Source organism: Anguilla anguilla, chromosome 7 (assembly GCF_013347855.1).
Source record: "Anguilla anguilla isolate fAngAng1 chromosome 7, fAngAng1.pri, whole genome shotgun sequence".
Classification (NCBI taxonomy): Eukaryota; Metazoa; Chordata; class Actinopteri; order Anguilliformes; family Anguillidae; genus Anguilla; species Anguilla anguilla.
Window position 1 is genome coordinate 28051519 of NC_049207.1, and position 15484 is coordinate 28067002.

General features: G+C 39.8%; 1 protein-coding gene across 7 annotated transcripts in view; it reads left to right on the top strand.

Moving 5' to 3' along the window:
• The window catches only part of LOC118232505 (short transient receptor potential channel 3-like), a 73512-nt gene extending 58456 nt beyond the window's left edge, over window positions 1–15056 (top strand). For 3 of the 7 annotated variants that reach the window (XM_035427551.1, XM_035427555.1, XM_035427552.1), the window contains 6 exons: window positions 3426–3690; window positions 5272–5467; window positions 5937–6146; window positions 6614–6697; window positions 6789–6864; window positions 14168–15056. In XM_035427551.1, coding sequence (XP_035283442.1) covers window positions 3426–3690; window positions 5272–5467; window positions 5937–6146; window positions 6614–6697; window positions 6789–6864; window positions 14168–14304 — 968 coding nt within the window. In that variant the 3' untranslated portion in view covers window positions 14305–15056. Of the gene's footprint in view, window positions 1–3425; window positions 3691–5271; window positions 5468–5882; window positions 6147–6613; window positions 6702–6788; window positions 6865–10068; window positions 10119–14167 lie in introns of those variants that run through there. The other 4 variants (XM_035427553.1, XM_035427554.1, XM_035427556.1 and 1 more) reach the window with 4 other exon arrangements.
• The last annotated feature ends 428 nt before the right edge of the window (window positions 15057–15484 follow it).

Genomic DNA, 15484 nt, shown 5'->3' on the forward strand with positions numbered 1-15484 from the left:
TTGAAATGATGTCTTAGCCATCCTGCTGCATACTCAGTTAATTTCACTTCGCATTTTTGCATTGTACAGGAGTGGAACCTTAGCGCATGCTTTATCAGTTATTTACCAGAGCTTTGTTTGTTTATCGGCAAATGCTTGCATAAAAACAATGCAACTACTATTGTCAATAGTTTATGATGTCATGGTTCTGTATTTTCTGTTTCTGTTTTTCCCCTTTTGGCACTTCAGTTTTGTGTTTCAGTTCGTTCTCCCTCCCTGTGTTAATTGTATTATTGCTTTTAATTATTCTCTCATTGTTCCCACCTGTGTCTTGTTATCCCCTCCTTTTCTGGTTTGATTGTTCTTTGAGTTCACCTGTGTCTTGTTACTCTTGTCTATTTAAGTTCTTTGTTTCCTAACTTGGGTGCTGGTTCCTTGTGTGTGTTTCTGACTGCGTTTCATGTGTGTTTCTGCCTGCCTGTGTTTTTGACCTGCTTGTGTTTCTGCCTGCCTGTGTTTTTGACCTGCTTGTGTTTCTGCCTGCTTGTTTTCTGCCCTGTCTGTATTCTGCCTGCCTGTTTCTGTTCACTGTTTCTGTCCTTGTCATTTGTTTTCTTGTGTCAAGTTTTTTATAGTGTTTGAGTTTTTTGTTTTGCCCATCGTGCCCTTTTTGGTTCCCTGTTTTGTTTATTGTTAATAGTAAAGTCTTTGTTTAAACTTTCCTTTTGAGTTCCTGTGTTTTTTCCACTCCGCGTCTGGGTCCTACCCTCCCGTACGTGACATGATTTGATTTTATATTTTTGCAAGGACCTTGTGGGCTCTCACCCTGTTGTGATCTGCATGAGAAATGTATTTGTGTCTGCGCATGAGGCTGTTGGTGAAAGACATTTTCATGAAAGTTCACTCAATTCACACTTCCCTATGAAGTTTGTTAGCTTTGATAATGAATAAAGGCAGTGCTGGGACGCTGTGCCTTGTTTCCTCCATATGCAAATTACAGCAGCCTACTCACTGCTTACAAGCCTGAATTACAGTAAGCCGGACAGCTGAGTGTGGGTTAGAGCAATGTTTTTCAACCTTTTTTGTGCCACGGCACATTTTTGACATTGAAAAAATCCCACGGCACACCCCCAATCCCAACTGTTACAAAAATAAACTTAGTAGCGTCAGTATGTAATTATTATAAGGACTTATATAGTTATACTTGTAGAATCAGATTCTACTGGTGGCTGCTGGTGTTCCGACTTGCGCGATCCCAAACATTTCCAATAACTGGCGGAGAGGTTTACAGTTCCAAAAAAATCTACATTTAATGACAAAAGATAGATGAAAGCATTTACAATATTCAAACCATCTTATTATCAAACGAAATACTCAAATTCAAACTAATCGGTTGGCGTTTACCCGTTCAAAAAAATAAATTGAAAAAAAAAAAACACACATTGCTGTGGTCTCTCCCGCTTGCTACAGAATCAGACAAAGGCAGCCGCACCTGAATTAAAAGGACTCTCTCTAGCAGCCATCAAGTGCTACACAGGGCTATGTCACTAAATAATAATAATCATCGTAAAACAATAAATAAAATAACAAAAAAATATTTCGCCCCTATATAATATTTGTGTGCATTTACATTTTTCTTTCTTTCTTCTTATTTATTTCGCCTCTAACAATACTCACTCAGTGCGAAACCTGGCCCTGTTTAGATGAACACAAAGATGACGAAAGGCACACACGGAGCTCTTCCTCAACTGCTCTCAATCTCTCTCTGTTCTTAGTTTTTATGGCAGTTAGGCTTGAAAAGGGCTCTGCCACAGTGTGTGGCTTTTTAGATTTGGCCATGAGTTCAGCTACTAGGTAGCTAGCTTCAAGAGCTCTATCAGACACCTTTGTGGCCTTTCTCATCAAAGTTGCTTGTTTCTCAGTTTGACCACGCAGACGAACGAAATAGTCTGTGTTCTTGTTTTGGAGTGACGGGTGTTTCCTTTGCAGGTGGCGTTTAAGCTTGCTGGTGGATACTGTTGGATAGCTTTTCCCCACATACTAAGCACAACGGAGTCGGTGCAGCAGGATCCCCGGTGAACGTAAATCCAAACAACAAATAACTGTCACTGTATTGCCGCAAGCTCACCGTTTTTGCTTTGTTTTGACCCCCGCTCGTAGTGGGCTCTTCATCTGGGTCAGGTCTGGAAGGACTTTGATCAGGAGGATCAAGTCCAGAATCTGTATTTTTCCTCTTGAAATATTTTTCCATCTTTGTTGTTAGCGTTGTCACTTGTTCTAACCACTGCAACCTGCATCTCTTTCTCTTATTGTTTGAAATCAACAAGGTCATTAATAGGCTAATAATCACGCTACCGCTACCCACAGGCATTTAAGAGTATAGCTCAACCATAGACGCTCAACAAGCGCTGTTTGAAATCAATTCTTTGGCGCAAATTATGATTCATTTTTCACATGACAAGTCATGTGTGTTGTGTGTAGTGTTATGTGTAGTTTTTTTTGGCTGTAGTAATAATTAAAAAAATAAATAAAACAACATTTTCCTGGACCAATTAAGTGAAATTGGACAATTTGATCTGACGATCTCTCACGTCACAGTAGTGTGCCGCGGCACAGTGGTTGAAAAACATTGGGTTAGAGGACGCAAGGTAAAACCAAGTGGTTTGATTGTTTCTAAGTGAATTTAGTTTGTGCGATAAGTAACCATTTTGAATACATTTTGTACAGATGCTCTTCAAAAGGACACTATTTGACTGAAATGCTGGGCTTAGTCAAGAGTGAGAATGGATAAATAAAGAATACTTGTTTTGTGGGGTTCCAGAGGGTACTACCTTCAATGGAATTAGCATCTGGAAGTGGAATATGACTGGGAAAAAAGTGTGTCAAATTTCACTGCATTGTTCAATCCATTCCAGACTTTTGTCCTAGTGTTGCATACATCCTGGGGTAAGATTTGAAAAAGAAATCTGGTTTCATGCAGTATCAGAAGTACACGTAATCACTACTGAATAAAGAAAATACGAAACAATTTTTGGATTTCTTGTTTTTCAGAATAAATTTGTCTTGTATGCTTACAGAATGATACTCCCATGTGATCAGGGGATTTTGGTACAAATGTGCTCTTTATTTAAAGCTTTTAACCATGTCTGTACCATATATCATCTTGGAGACAATGTGGTTTATTTAGGACAGGGGGATTTTTACAAAAAGCCCTGGATTTTAAATGGGGTTCAAGGGGTTAAAGAAAAAAAGCCAGAAGATCGCCTGTATGGTCCATAGAGGTTGTTATTCTTATCAGGCTTAAAAATATTGCAAATCGATATATCGTGCAGCCCTAGTAGTATAGCACTGTATAATGGTAAAGGAAATACACCTGTAACTTCCAGGTTTTCTAAATTACTTGAACCTGACCTGCTGGCACTTTCTTCTATTTCTGTGTCCTCTAGCGAGGGATAAATGGCTGCCCTCAGACCCACAGCTGATCTCGGAGGGTCTGTACGCCATCGCTGTGGTACTGAGCTTCTCACGTATTGCCTACATCCTGCCAGCCAATGAGAGCTTCGGTCCGCTGCAGATCTCTCTGGGCCGAACTGTCAAGGACATCTTCAAGTTCATGGTGCTCTTCATCATGGTGTTCCTTGCCTTCATGATCGGCATGTTCATATTGTACTCATACTACCTGGGAGCCAAGGTGAACCCCGCATTCACCACGTGAGTGCACCTCCTGCTGGACAATACCCCACAACAATTATGCATGTTTTTTTTTTTTTTTTTTTTTACCAATAAAATTTCCTGTCCTGTTCAAAAGTAAGATATTGAATAAAACTTAAAGGCCAGACCCCAGGGAAACAGGCTTGTATCTCAGAGATTGCAGTTTCTTTTGTAAAAATGTTCAATTGCTATACAGGCATTATTTAACTTTAATATATATACAATATACAATTATACATATACAATTCTGTACATTTTTATGTTACTTAAAATGTAAGCTGTAAGTCAAAAGTGTGTATGCAGATAATACCCAAATAAGTGAATAAGGGCACAATACCTGAATAACTTTAGTATGATATCTACTAGTATAATGTAATGTAATATTAAATAATTCAATTCCCTCAAAGGGAATTGATAGGCAAGCCATCCATTTTGTAATCACTGCCTGTTTTGAGTGTTCCTTCTCTCTGTAAAACCACTGAGAAATTGACACTGGTTGAGCAACTGCTGAGTATCTCTGTAGTAATATCCTAAGAATCAAATGATCACCTTGATTCTGTTCAGCTCTCAGAAAACAACACCTGTAATGTGTAAATAGACTAAATATGCAGCTGTCTGCATCAGTCTGGAGAAAGACCATGGTCATGACCTGAGTCGAAGATGAAGGCAGCAGCGTAAACTATGTCCTTTTAACCTGGCACAGAGGAGGAGTAGGGACCCACATGTATATAGTGACTCAACTGGCCTCCTGTCGTATCTGTGGCCCTCCACCAGGGCTACAGTCTACGACAAGCATAATTTTCAGCTGCATCACATTGGATGTAAAGGTGGTCTCTAGCCACTTTGTGAAGGAGTTCTTCAGGTGAAAATAAACCTATTTAACAGCCAGTGAGATATTAATTTGAAGTCCCTTGTAACAGGTGGACTTGAGTAATGCTTTTTTATTAAGTGTCTCTCGAATACCAAGCAGAAGACAGGAACACTGCACTTTCTCCTGAAATCTTTCTCCTGATTTTTGTCCTCACAGATGGCGGACATTTCCTGGCCATTAATTTGCATAGTGTTTAAAAAGTGACCTTTAATCTCCCCTCTCAAATTGAATGAATTAATGAGGACTCTTGACCTTGAAAATGGGTTAAAGACATGAAGAGACAAATTACTAGACATTCCATTTTGTTAAGAGCCAAGCTTGTATTTATGGTGGTATAGACAGGGTGACATTACAAAGAACACTGTGTCACTGTGTTTCAGAGTGTGAAATCAGGCTTCAGTTCCCACATCCAGCAATGGTCTAATAGTTATCTATTTGAAATACCTTAACCTTTATGTCACCAGTAGAATTCCGCTGTTTTCTGTTTTCTGTTTTCTGATTCACATCGAATACTGTTCTGGACAGAGGAAGTATGTACTGGTCTCATTCCCCAACTTCTGCAGTTCACAGAAAGTTACATATTTATCTGCTCTTTTGTTATTCTTTGCACTGTGTGTAGCACTAATGTGTTGAAATGTTATATATAAATAAAATTGATTGATTGATTAACTGACATTAATGTTGCATGTTATTCTCTCTCTCTCTTTTAGAGTTGAGGAGAGTTTTAAGACGCTGTTCTGGTCCATATTTGGACTTTCTGAGGTGTCGTCAGTGGTCCTGAAATATGACCACAAGTTTATAGAGAACATCGGCTACGTGCTGTATGGGATTTATAACGTCACCATGGTGGTGGTGCTGCTCAATATGCTAATCGCCATGATCAACAGCTCGTACCAGGAGATCGAGGTGACAACATCTGTCCTGCTTCTCAGAAAAAAAATAATGTTTTTTAATGGAAGCTGTACTGATCTCTTATGTGACAGAACACACTCAGACACACACACAAACGCAAGCACACATACACACACACATATATGTATCATAATTGATTATTAAAAGCACAGCCTATCTGTAGGCGGGTAGTAGAGTTTCACTTCCCCAGTGCCATTAACCACACAGTAGGCAACAGATGGAAGATCCAGCTGTTAACACTTGGTAGAAATGGCTTTAATATAGACAGTGTGATGTGGAGAGGTGACCTCCAGCAACATGTGTCTTCAAGGCTACTGTCCATCTGTGGCCTTGCCCTTGCAAAGTGACATGATATAACACTGCAGTGTCCTCAATTGTTGGTGCTCTGTGTCTGTGTGTGTGGGTGTAGTGTTCTTGGAGTCGGTGCGCATGAGTCAGCTGTCCCTTGGCTCTGCCCCCACAGCGTGATGCAGATGTGGAGTGGAAGTTTGCACGCTCCAAGCTGTGGCTGTCCTACTTCGACACTGGCAAGACGCTGCCCCCCCCCTTCAGCATCGTCCCCAGTCCCAAGTCTTTCTTCCAGTGCCTTCGCCGGGCCTGCTCCCTGCTCTGTTGTAAGCACGACCCACTGAAGAGGGACGTGGAGCTGTGCATGGGCAGCTCCAAATCCAGGGTATGAGCCAGGACAGCCAACGGGTCGGCCGCCTTAGTCTCATTGCTCAAGAGGGAGTCCTCTAGTGGATGAGATGCCTGCAGTCTGCTGCTCCAACTTTGCGTTTTAAAAACCATAATGCGCACTCTTTTTCCGAACACCAAACTGTCCTCAATATTAAACCACACAAGGCTGAATAATAATTTTAATTACTCAGTACTTTCCATACAGTACATTCAAATACATTTCCAAAAATGGAGCTGCAGGTACAACTGGAATATATACAAATGTACAATAAAGATGTGATATACAGACAGATAACTAACTGTAAGATAAAATACTCAATGCTAAAAAGAGAAAGTTAAACAATAAAAAGGGAGAACAGTAGTTTGGAAGTATTGCAACCCTCAGGATAAAGCTGGTCATTGGCCTGCTTGTTTTTCATGTACATATAACAGATGGTATTTTTTGCACTTTTATAATTTCAGCTGAACCTTTTCACCCAGTCGAACCTGCGGATAGCGGAGTCGCACAGCTTCAACAGTATACTGAACCAGCCCACTCGATATCAGGCAAGAACATGTCTGCCCTTTGAAGAGCCTTTTAAACAGTTTCCAATCACAAATTTTCATTTTTCATAATTTACTATTCATGTTTTTACAGCAAATAATGAAACGGCTAATAAAACGCTACGTGTTGAAAGCACAAGTTGACAAGGAAAACGACGAAGTCAATGAAGGTTTGGTGTTTTCTGTTTTCTTTGTTTTCTTTGTAAAAAAGGAACATGATTCACAAACCTGGGTGTTACAACCCTTTACTAAACTGCTTTATCGCTACTATTTATCAGCAAACCTTACTGTATTTAATCATGAAATGATTCATATTTATGTGATAACTGCTGGCCCTGTTTAATGTCACTATATCAGTTCTATCCACTCATTGTTATGTTAGACTGTGCATTTCAGTAGTCTGAGTGTTCCAATTAACCTATTGCCAAGTCTGGCTCCCTTTGGTTACTCTTGCAAACTCAAACAAACAATAGATTTCAGGTCAAAACTATACAATTTCCGAAATAACCCAACAGGTAATTAACGTTTTGGAAAAATGAGAAAGCAATTTCCTCAAGACCCGGCTGAAAAATAACAGCTAAGACCAGCTGGGATTCTAAGCTGGTTTAAGATGGCTTAGCTGTGTTTTCTAGCTGGTTATAGCTGGTCTGTGACTGGTCAAAGCTGGTCTCTAGCTGGACAACCTGGTCAAAGCTGGTAAACTGGTAGAGTAAGCTGGTGGTCAAACTGGTGGACTTGCTGACATAGGCTGGTCAGCTAGTGAACAGCTGGTCGGCCAGCTAAAAGTGTTAAAAACACATCTTAAACCAGTTTTAAGCTGGAATTTTCAGCAGAGGAACCAGACAGGAAGATTTGCCATTAGCAAAGGAGCGATATGTGCAAGAAGTAAAAGCATGTAGAAATGAATACATGATCACATTTTGAGGCCACGTCTATCTACCGCGTCCAATGTAAAAGCGAGAAACCTCACCATCTGATTATTGGTGTTGCTGATAACGACAGGGTAAGATTTAAGAACTAATGTAGTTATAATTAACTATTATATTATGAACATAAATCCCCGAAGCTGTCATATTAAGACAACAGCTTGAGCAAGGTAGCTGACAGTTGTCATGAAATGTCTTCTAACCATGAAGAGTGCCTGACTTGCTTATGTTTTTGTTTACATTCTAGACAGATGTTACCAAAAGGAAATCATGCGTTACCCTTGCAGCTCTTTAAACACAAACAAAGCTAGTGTTTTGCCATTTTTCGATTCCCCTTAATATGAATCTGCATGTGAAGCTACAAACTGTGCTATGAACGATACTTGCTTTTCTTTTGCTTAATTTCTCCAATTAAAATTTAAACGAAAATACAGTGGAGCATACAGACTGAACTGTGTAGATTGATTGTGGCGGGCCTCAATAATTAGGGGTTCAAGCCAGAAGGGCTGAAACCCCATTGTTTTTGCATTTGTGCTGGTTTTTTATTATTAATCTTCTTCAGAAATGTTTGCGCAAATTCCCGTGAGATGATAAATGGTAGAGACATGAAATTCTGCCCACTGATTGGAAGTTGTGTGCATGTGCTTCCCAAGAAATATGACCCCAATCGGCCTGATGAGGGCACTACAATTAAAGGTCAAAATTTTGAACTTTGAAAAGTCATAACTCCTACGCCGTGAGTCTGATTTACACAAAACTTGCTACAGACATCCATCTATCCTCACTCTACATTTGCCTCAAGAACTATTAATTAACTGACTTTGTTACTGACTGAGTTACTGACTGAGTGAGTTAGTGACATTGCCGGTCATAAGGGTGCTTCACATCTAAAAATGACCATTCAAGAATGTAAATTGGAACTGGATTTAGCTCGAATGAGTATATATGGGTATAACCTCGAGTGTACCAGTACAATAAATAACAATTACAAACAGAAATATAGCCATTAATTATAAGTGTGTTGAAGGCTCCCTTTTCCAAAACCCAATACCTATCATTAAATAGTTTTCATCCAGACACAATCAAACCGTCATTTATTTATTTAGTTCTTGTATGATATGATGACTTTTTTTCTTACAGTTCTTGTATGACATGATGATGATGGTCCTATGCTACTGTTCGTTTGTTGTGCAATTAAACCTTTTCATTCATTCATTGAGAATGAACATATTGTGTCAAGTCAAATTCTTTGTATGTATAAATGGAATTGACTATTACAATTACTCTGATTCTGACTAGTTCTTATTGCACTTCGCAGCTTTCACCTTCTAACAGCCCATGTTGGCTTGAACCCCCCCGGAATCGCTACTTGCGGCTATATTTGCCATTTGTATTTGGTGTAGTGGTTAGTGCATTACCCTCTCCCCGGACACCTCGCCAGAACAATAAAGTTCAAGCCTCACCAGATCCCTGTCGTGACAATATGCTGTCATTATTTACAACCTTTTATTACTAATATTGACAGCTAGGAGAGGGAATGACAGGGGAGTCCCATTTTGGTAGATGCCATTTTGAAACTGGCAAATTCTGATTCCCTTCCTATTGTAAAAATGCTAAGTCTGATGATCACCAAACACACCATGTATAATCATCTGTTCATATGCTGTATCTAAAACCTTTTGTTATAATTGGTGCGAGGAGAAGGATTGAGGGGTGAGTAACATCTTTCCAGAATTTAGAGAAAAAGGTAAGCAAGTCAGTGACTCTTCATGGTAAGAAGAAACTTAACTACTGTTTGCTAGCTAACTAAAGTTGACTGACTATATATTGGATTTTGAAACAAAGGGGGACAGTGGCAGGTGGGTATGAACATAATATTAGGCTATTTGTTGGTTTATATACGGTCTCTGGAACAAGCAAAACTTAACTGGACATTTTCAATAATTTAGAAATGGATGGATGTATATTTTTGGTTCCAAAAGAGGAAATGTCCAGGGAAAAAGGATGTTGGGTCAAGCTAGCTAACGTAAACAGCAGCTAGCTATAGATTGCTAAAGTGGGCTATTGTTAGCAACTCAAAGGGGTGCTTTTGCTCCAGAGTGGCAAATTGGCTGGTGCTCCAACACAATTAGGACCACATGTGTGCATATGGCAGGCTGAGAGGGGAAAGGACTGGACGTTGCACACTCTGCATTTCTCCCTCTCTCATTGAAGCATGTAGTGTCCCCCACTGCACACCTGTGGTATGCAGACAACTAAATTGTTGCTAAACTTTGTTTTTATTTTTTCGCTTATTACTTTGTTTATATTTCAGAAAGATACTATGCAGTACTACGCTCCTATGCAGTTCATCCATGGTGCTTGCCCCCCCCCCCCCCCCCCCCCCCCCCCCCCCCCCCCACCACATCGCAGCTATATCGATTTATTTATTTTATTTTCTTTCTCCAGGGAAAATGCTTATATCTCCCAGACGGTATGGTCAAAACTCTTGAAACATGGTAGGCATGTTAGGGATTTGTTAAATTGCAATCTATTAGAACATGGCAGCTACTGTATATGACCTAGTACATTAGCATATACAGTCCCCTCCAAAAGTATTGGAACAGCAAGGCCAATTCCTTTGTTTTTGCAATACATTCAATACATTTGGGGTTGAGAAAAAAAGATGAACATGAGACTGTCAGGGTTCTGTGTCTTCCCCCTGTTATTCCTGGTTGGGCTGCCAGATGGCGGCACCTCTGCTTTGTGTCTTGTTTAATTGTTTTCAATTATCCCATTATTAGTTGCTTATTGTCTCGTGTTCCCTTCCCTCTCTGTAGCCTGATTGTTCATTGTGCCCTCCTGTGTCTCGTCTGCGTCAGGTCTATTTAAGTCTCCTTTCTCGCTGACTCAGGTGCTGGATCCTTGCTTGCCTTATGTTCCTTGCCTGCTCGTTGCTTGTTGCCTGTTCCTTGCCTGTTTTGTTTCTCTACGTTTTTGGGACTTTTGGTTTTTGTTTTCCCGTGTTTTTTGAGGTTTTTCTTTGTGTTTGTTATAACCGCCCTGCAAGTCTTTCTGTTCCCTTTGTTCCCCGTTAATTTCAGTAAAGTCTTTGTTCTCCCTACGTTTGGAGTTTTGAGTTTTTCCCTGCACTCTGCGCTTGGGTCCATTCCTGCGCCCCACCCCGACAGAGACAAGAGTTCAGAATTTCAGCTTTTATTTCCTGGTATTTACACCTAGATGTGTTAAAGTACTTAGAACATAGCACCTTTTGGTATCAGACCACCCAATTTTTAGGTGAGCAAAAGTATTGGAACAGAGAGTATTTAAGTAAATGAAAGTAAATAACACTTAGTATTTGGTAGCATATCCCTTGCTTGCAATAACTGCATCAAGCCTGCGACCCATTGACATCACCAAACTGTTGCATTCTTCTTTTGTGATGCTTTTCCAGGCTTTTACTGCAGCCTCTTTTAGTTGATGTTTGTTTTTGGGGGTTCTTCCTTTCAATCTCCTCTTCAGGAGGTGAAGTGCATGCTCAATTGGGTTAAGGTCTGGCGATTGACTTGGCCAGTCTAAAACCTTCCACTTTTTCTCACTAATGTTGTGTTGGCAGTGTGTTTTGATTCATTGTCTTGCTGCATGATGAAGTTCCTCCCAATTAGTTTGGACGCATTTCTCCGTAAGTTGGCAGACAGAATGTTTTTGTAGACTTCTGAATTCATCCTGCTGCTACCATCATGAGTTACATCATCAATAAAGATTAGTGAGCCCACTCCAGAAGCAGCCATGCAAGCCCAAGCCATGACACTTCCTCCACCGTGCTTTACAGATGAGCTCATATGTTTTGGATCATGAGCAGATCCCTTCTTTCTCCACACTTTGGCCTTTCCGTCACTTTGGTAGAGGTTAATCTTGGTCTCATCAGTCCATAAAACTTTGTTCCAGAACTTTTGTGGCTCATCTCTGTACTTCTTTGCAAATTGTAATCTAGTCTTCCGATTCTCACTACTGTTGAGTGGTTTGCATCTTGTGGTATAGCCTCTATATTGCTGCTCTCTAAGTCTTCTTCAAACGGTTGATTGAGATGCCTTCACCCCTGCCCTGTGGAGATTGTTTGTGATGTCACTGACTGATGTTTTGGGGTTTTTCTTCACAGCTCTCACAATGTTTCTGTCATCAACTGCTGTTGTTTTCCTTGGTCAACCTGTTCGATGTCTGTTGCTCAGTACGCCAGCGGTTTCTTTCTTTTTCAGGACATTCCAAGTTGTTGTACAAGCTATCCCCAATGCTTGTGCAATGGCTCTGGTCGATTTCACCTCTTTTCTAAGCTTCAGAATGGCTTGCTTTTCTCCCAAAGACAGTTCTCTGGTCTTCATGTTAGTTTATCTTTTATAACACAAATGCAGTCTTCAGAGGCAAAACCCAAGGCTAAAACCAAGAGTTGACATTCAGAACTATTTATTGTTTAACCAATCAATCTAACAGGACACATCTGGGCAACAAGAAACACCTGTCAGTCACATGTTCCAATAATTTTACTCACCTAAAAATTGGGTTGTCTGATACAAAAGGTGATATGTTCTAAGTTGTTTAATAAATCTAGATAAAAATACCAGGAAATAAAAGCTGAAATTCGGATCTGTCATCTCATGTACATCATTTGACCTCAAACTCAATCGTCTTCAGTGTATAGCAAAAACAAAGGAATTGACCTTGCTGTTCCAATACTTTTGGAGGGGACTGTATAAGTCACAGCACTAATTCTTGGTCTAATTAATTTCGGGCTTAGTCTTTGGCCTTGAAAAATGTTCTGAATTTTTCTGAACTAGCCAAAACTTTAATAGTGTCAATGGCATGAACAATATGGCTGCCAGTAGGGGTTTAATATTTCACATTCATTTGTGTGGTGGGTGATTCTGTTTTGTGGCTTGCTTGTCTTTAAAGTATAAATCCCTGGCAATGCCTGTTGTTGTTAGATGGACCTGGGCTGACTTTCAGTAAGTCAATTATGGTGTTGATTGCTTGAAAAATATGGGCGCATTAAAAAAGGAATATTCAGCATTGTTGGCTATTTTTCCAACTGAAAAAAACAATACTACTCAATGCCACAAACAGAAATGCAAATGCACATTCTGGACATACACAAGCTGTTTGCGTACATACCATACGTGCGTTTACTGGCTTCTTTTAGCCCTGTCTGAGGTCACGTACTGCTAATCCACAAGGTGGCAGCCTATGCTAATCTAGTTGGAGTGAGTAACCTTGGCGCAGAAATGATTACTTGTTTATTTGTAATTGTTTGTTGAATGGAGTTTACATTTAGCCCAAATGGAAATGTGTTACAAAATATAGATTACACATTTTTCTTCTGTGGAACGCTAGAAACGTGCCTTGCATTGCTATTACTTGCGTAGAGTATGTTACAGGCTTAAGTCTGATCACGACATTTTTTGAACATGAACTCTTTTTTCAATGACTGTGGACATAGCTGATTCCAGCGTCATATTTCATTAGCTGCTTGGACCTCGGAATTGCTGCACACTACTCCTCCTACAGTTTTTAAGCTAGACATGCCATTCAACTTCATAATATTCAGCTTGATTCAGAGCAGTGTGCTTGTTCAAATATTTTTGAAATTCCAAATAGTTTTACAAATATTTAAAGTTTTTTGGAAAAGATTCCCATAGAGAATGAATAGGGAATAAAAAGTAAATTGTAACAATGGCAAATGTTGAGCCATGGTATATGTGATGCTATTTCAGCACATAGGACGTATAGAAATAGAATTTGATGCTATTTCAGCCAGTAGAACACGTAGAGTAAATTGAAAGGATGCCATTTTGTCCCACCAAGTATTCCTAACAAGTAAATACTTATAATAGTGGCAATGTAACAATATCACAACAGACAGGCATAAAAAATGTAGAAAACATGATTTTCCAATTGCATGCCAAATTTCAAATTACTTGAAAGAATTTAGGAAATATTGGGCAGCATTGCTGTGGAATAGAGCTTGTTTCATTTGTGTGAGCTAAGATAGCCAATATTATTTAATGTAACTTGGAACAATTTTGATATGAATACTTTTAATGGCAGATTTGAAGGAATTAATTATAGTAGATAGTGCTTTGTATGTGTGAGTAACATGGCATTTTTGTTCAAAATCTGTTCTTCATCAGATTCATGCTATAGCTTGCCAAATAAATTAACCCTTACAATAATGGTCATATGGTTAGACTGGTAACATTTTATGATGCTACAGCTCTATAAGTTATTCATCAGGTAGCAGCTAAACAACTGCTGAAGCAACCGCACTAAAGTTTGGTCATAAACTTTACATTCTATTCTTCTGTGGTTTCAATGCACCTTGACTGAGCTGCTTGTCTGAGGTCAACGTGCATAGTATGATTTCTGTTTAGGGAGGATCCTAGCCATAGGGCGATTGTCTGAGTATTCTAATTGGCTGAGTGTTCCAATACACTGAGGGTTCCAATAGACTCAGGCTTCCAATTGTCTGAGGGTTCCACCAATAGGCTGACACTCACTGTTCTCTGGCCCATTACAGGAGAGCTGAAAGAGATCAAACAGGACATCTCCAGCCTTCGCTATGAGCTCCTGGAGGACAAGTCTCAGGCCGCAGAGGAGCTGTCTGACCTGATACAGAAACTCAGCAACAACATCAACATGACACACTGCGCTTGACACTGTGACTGGCCACCAATCCACCCAGCAGTTCACTCATCAAAATGCCTGTGCTTCAGCAGGGAGACTGCCAAGCATTATCCAGTCCAGTCAGATGGCGTGTAGACTGCATTCCTGTCACTGTGGAAACCAGCTAAATGCAAATTGTTCCATCTCCTACTCAGAAAGATATTTGCTGGTTTACCTGTGTCTCTGTAAGGACTGGCATTTTTATGCATATCCAAGCTTTAGTAATCCAGCTGTAGTTTCTACCTGTAAGGCAGAATCCAGGAAACTAAGGCAAATGAAAAGAAGATATTTGTTACAGACTGGAAGACGTAATAATTTTTTAGTGGTAAAACCATGTGTTTTGATGTATTGCACATCTGATCGGGATAACTGTTAGTTTGCATTTTAGGTTAATTTAAAAATAAAGAAGCCAGTCAGTGTCTATTTGCTAAATCTGTCAGGACTTGTGGGGGGTACGGACCCAAAAGCAGAGGGAAAAAAAAAAAAAAACACGAAACTCAAAAGGATAGATACGAACAAGGACTTTACTACAACAAAAAAAGGCAAACACAAACAGGGAACAGGTAAGGCCACAAAGGGCAAAACAACAAACTCAAAACATTCTTAAGAACAAAAAAACACAGAACAGAACACAGGCAGGCAGGCAGGGTACAGGCAGGTGGAACACACAGGCAAACACATAAAAGAAACACCAGAAGATACATACAGGTCAGGAACAAGCACAAGTCAGAAGCAAACACAGGTAGGAAACAAACACAAAGAACCAGCACCCGAGTCAAGGGAACAAAGAACTTAAATAGACAGGGGGTAACAAGAAACAGGTGAACTCAAAAAACAATCAAACCAGAAAAGGAGGGGATAACAAGACACAGGTGGGAACAATGATAGAATAACGAGACAACAATTAACAGGGGGGAGCAGGACACAAAACAGAAGTGTTTTGTCTGGCGGCCCAACAAGGGAAACACAGACAGGAAAACACAGAACCATGACAAAATCGTCAGATGGGACATTTAAGTTCAAATTTATGAGGGGTTCACATTTTAATGCATAAAGTCAAAGAAACCTTCCTTTTTAAAAGCCATGTAAGTATACATCAAACCTAGTGTGATCTGTACTAGTATGACTTTGTGCTTATTTTCAATAATGTTTTTTGTATCTTGTCTCCATG